The sequence below is a fragment of the Condylura cristata genome, unplaced genomic scaffold (assembly GCF_000260355.1).
Source record: "Condylura cristata isolate star-nosed mole 26May11 unplaced genomic scaffold, ConCri1.0 scaffold00054, whole genome shotgun sequence".
Classification (NCBI taxonomy): Eukaryota; Metazoa; Chordata; class Mammalia; order Eulipotyphla; family Talpidae; genus Condylura; species Condylura cristata.
Window position 1 is genome coordinate 1,469,313 of NW_004567155.1, and position 1,707 is coordinate 1,471,019.

The following is a 1,707-nucleotide window of genomic DNA, read 5'->3' on the forward strand; positions in this document are numbered from 1 at the left end:
CGTGGGTCCAGGGCGCGGTCCGGAGTGGCCAGTCCAGCAGCCCGCCCGCGGCCGGCGGCCGGCCTCACCATGGGCTCCGGCGGGAACAGCGCCTTGGAGAGGCGGTAGAGGTTGCGCAGGTTGAACTGGATGCTGGTGTTGGTCACGCGCAGCTCGTGGATGCTGGTGGAGCTGTCCTGCGGGCAGATGTCGCTCTCTCCGGAGAAGGGGGACACCGTGATGGTGTTCCTGAGCTCGTAGAGGGGCAGGTTGTCTGAGATGCCGCCGTCCACGTAGCGCTGGACAGGGGTGCCGGGCGGGCGGTGAGGGCCTGGCCCGGCCACCCGGCCTCCGGCGCTGGCCGTGGCTGGGTACCCCGGGGGAAGCGGGCAACGCGCGGCTGGGGCAGGGCGGGCCCGCGGTACTCACCACCCCCTGAAGGGTGGGCGGGATGAGGCCGCAGTACACCGGGATGAAGGTGCTGCAGACGTTGGCCTGTGGCAGGGGCACCGAGGGTGGGTGAGCCGGGGCCGGCCGGGGCCGCCCTGCACCCCGTGGCCCCCGGGGCCCACCTGGATGAGCTCATCCTTGGAGCTGAAGTGCGATATGATGACGTTCTCGCCGTCCGAGACGCGAGTCAGGGAGATGCCCAGCCGCCCGCTGGCCCGCTCGTGGCTGTCGGCGGGCAGCGTCTTCAGCAGGCAGCCGCGGATGGTCTTCACCAGGTTGAAGGAAGGGTGCAGCGGGCCCAAGAACCGCTTGCGCGCCTCCTTGGAAACCTCGATAATGTTGGCGCCCGCCTCACCTAGGCAGGGTGGGGGGTCAGGGGCCAGCTCTCCCAGGCTCACAGTCCTGGGCCACGCCGGGGCCGCCGGCACCCAGCACCCCCTCCCCTGGAGGGCTGCCAGTGTCCACTGTGGGACCTGGCCCACGGTGGGGCTTCTGTCAGCTGCCCCAGGGAGGGAGGCAGGGCGCCCCTGACAGGGCAGACAGCTGGGCCTGGCCAGCACCAGACAGGACCAGCCTCTGCCTGGGATTTCACAACTGCCCAGGGTGGGCACTGAAGCAGAGGCTCAACTCTGAGCAGCCTCAGCCTTCACCCACTTGGCCAGACCCAGGGTCCACGGGCCTGTGTGCTGAGTTGGGATTAATGGGCCGCCCCATGGGTACTGGCCTGGGGCGAAGCCAGAGTGGGAGCCAGCCGGGGGTGGGCAGGAGCTCAAGGCCTCCTCTGGGACCAGCACAGTGGGGTGGGGGTCAGGATACATACCGTGGGGACCTCAGCACCCACTGGCCAGAGGCTTCTTGGGAGTGGGGAGTGGGCAGCCCTGTGGGGGGGTCCTCAACTGGGCGCCAGGTATGAGATGGGCCCTGAGCCCAGCTTGGGGCCTGGGGGCGCTGGTCTGCCATGGGCCGAGGGCAGAGCTAACCCCTAGTGTCCCGGAATGGAGAGCTGTGCTCCTACCAGCCCCCTCAGGGCAAAGGTGGGGGGGGTCGCTGGGGGGGGGCCTGGATGGAGTCCAGCAAGAACTGATGACCTGCCTCACCAGGAGGCCCCGGCCAGCTGGGGGCTGGGCAGCGCTCCCAGAACCCGAGCCCACGGTGTGCTGTAAACACGCCTGCCGCCTCCCAGGAAATGTCAGCGGGCAGCCCTGCCCTCAGGACCGGGCCAGCCCAGAGCACCTGGCGCGCCCCAGAGCGCACAGCCCGGGCCCCCAGGGGCTCCGG

General features: G+C 70.2%; 1 protein-coding gene across 1 annotated transcript in view; it reads right to left on the reverse strand.

Moving 5' to 3' along the window:
• The window catches only part of PNPLA2 (patatin-like phospholipase domain containing 2), a 6,026-nt gene that overhangs the window by 1,840 nt on the left and 2,479 nt on the right, over positions 1-1,707 (reverse strand). Inside the window, exons 2-4 of the mRNA XM_012734341.1 lie at positions 552-1,051; positions 409-474; positions 46-278 (exon numbers count right to left, since the gene is read on the reverse strand). Of these exons, the coding sequence (XP_012589795.1) occupies positions 46-278; positions 409-474; positions 552-1,051 (799 nt within the window). The remainder of the gene's footprint in view (positions 1-45; positions 279-408; positions 475-551; positions 1,052-1,707) is intronic.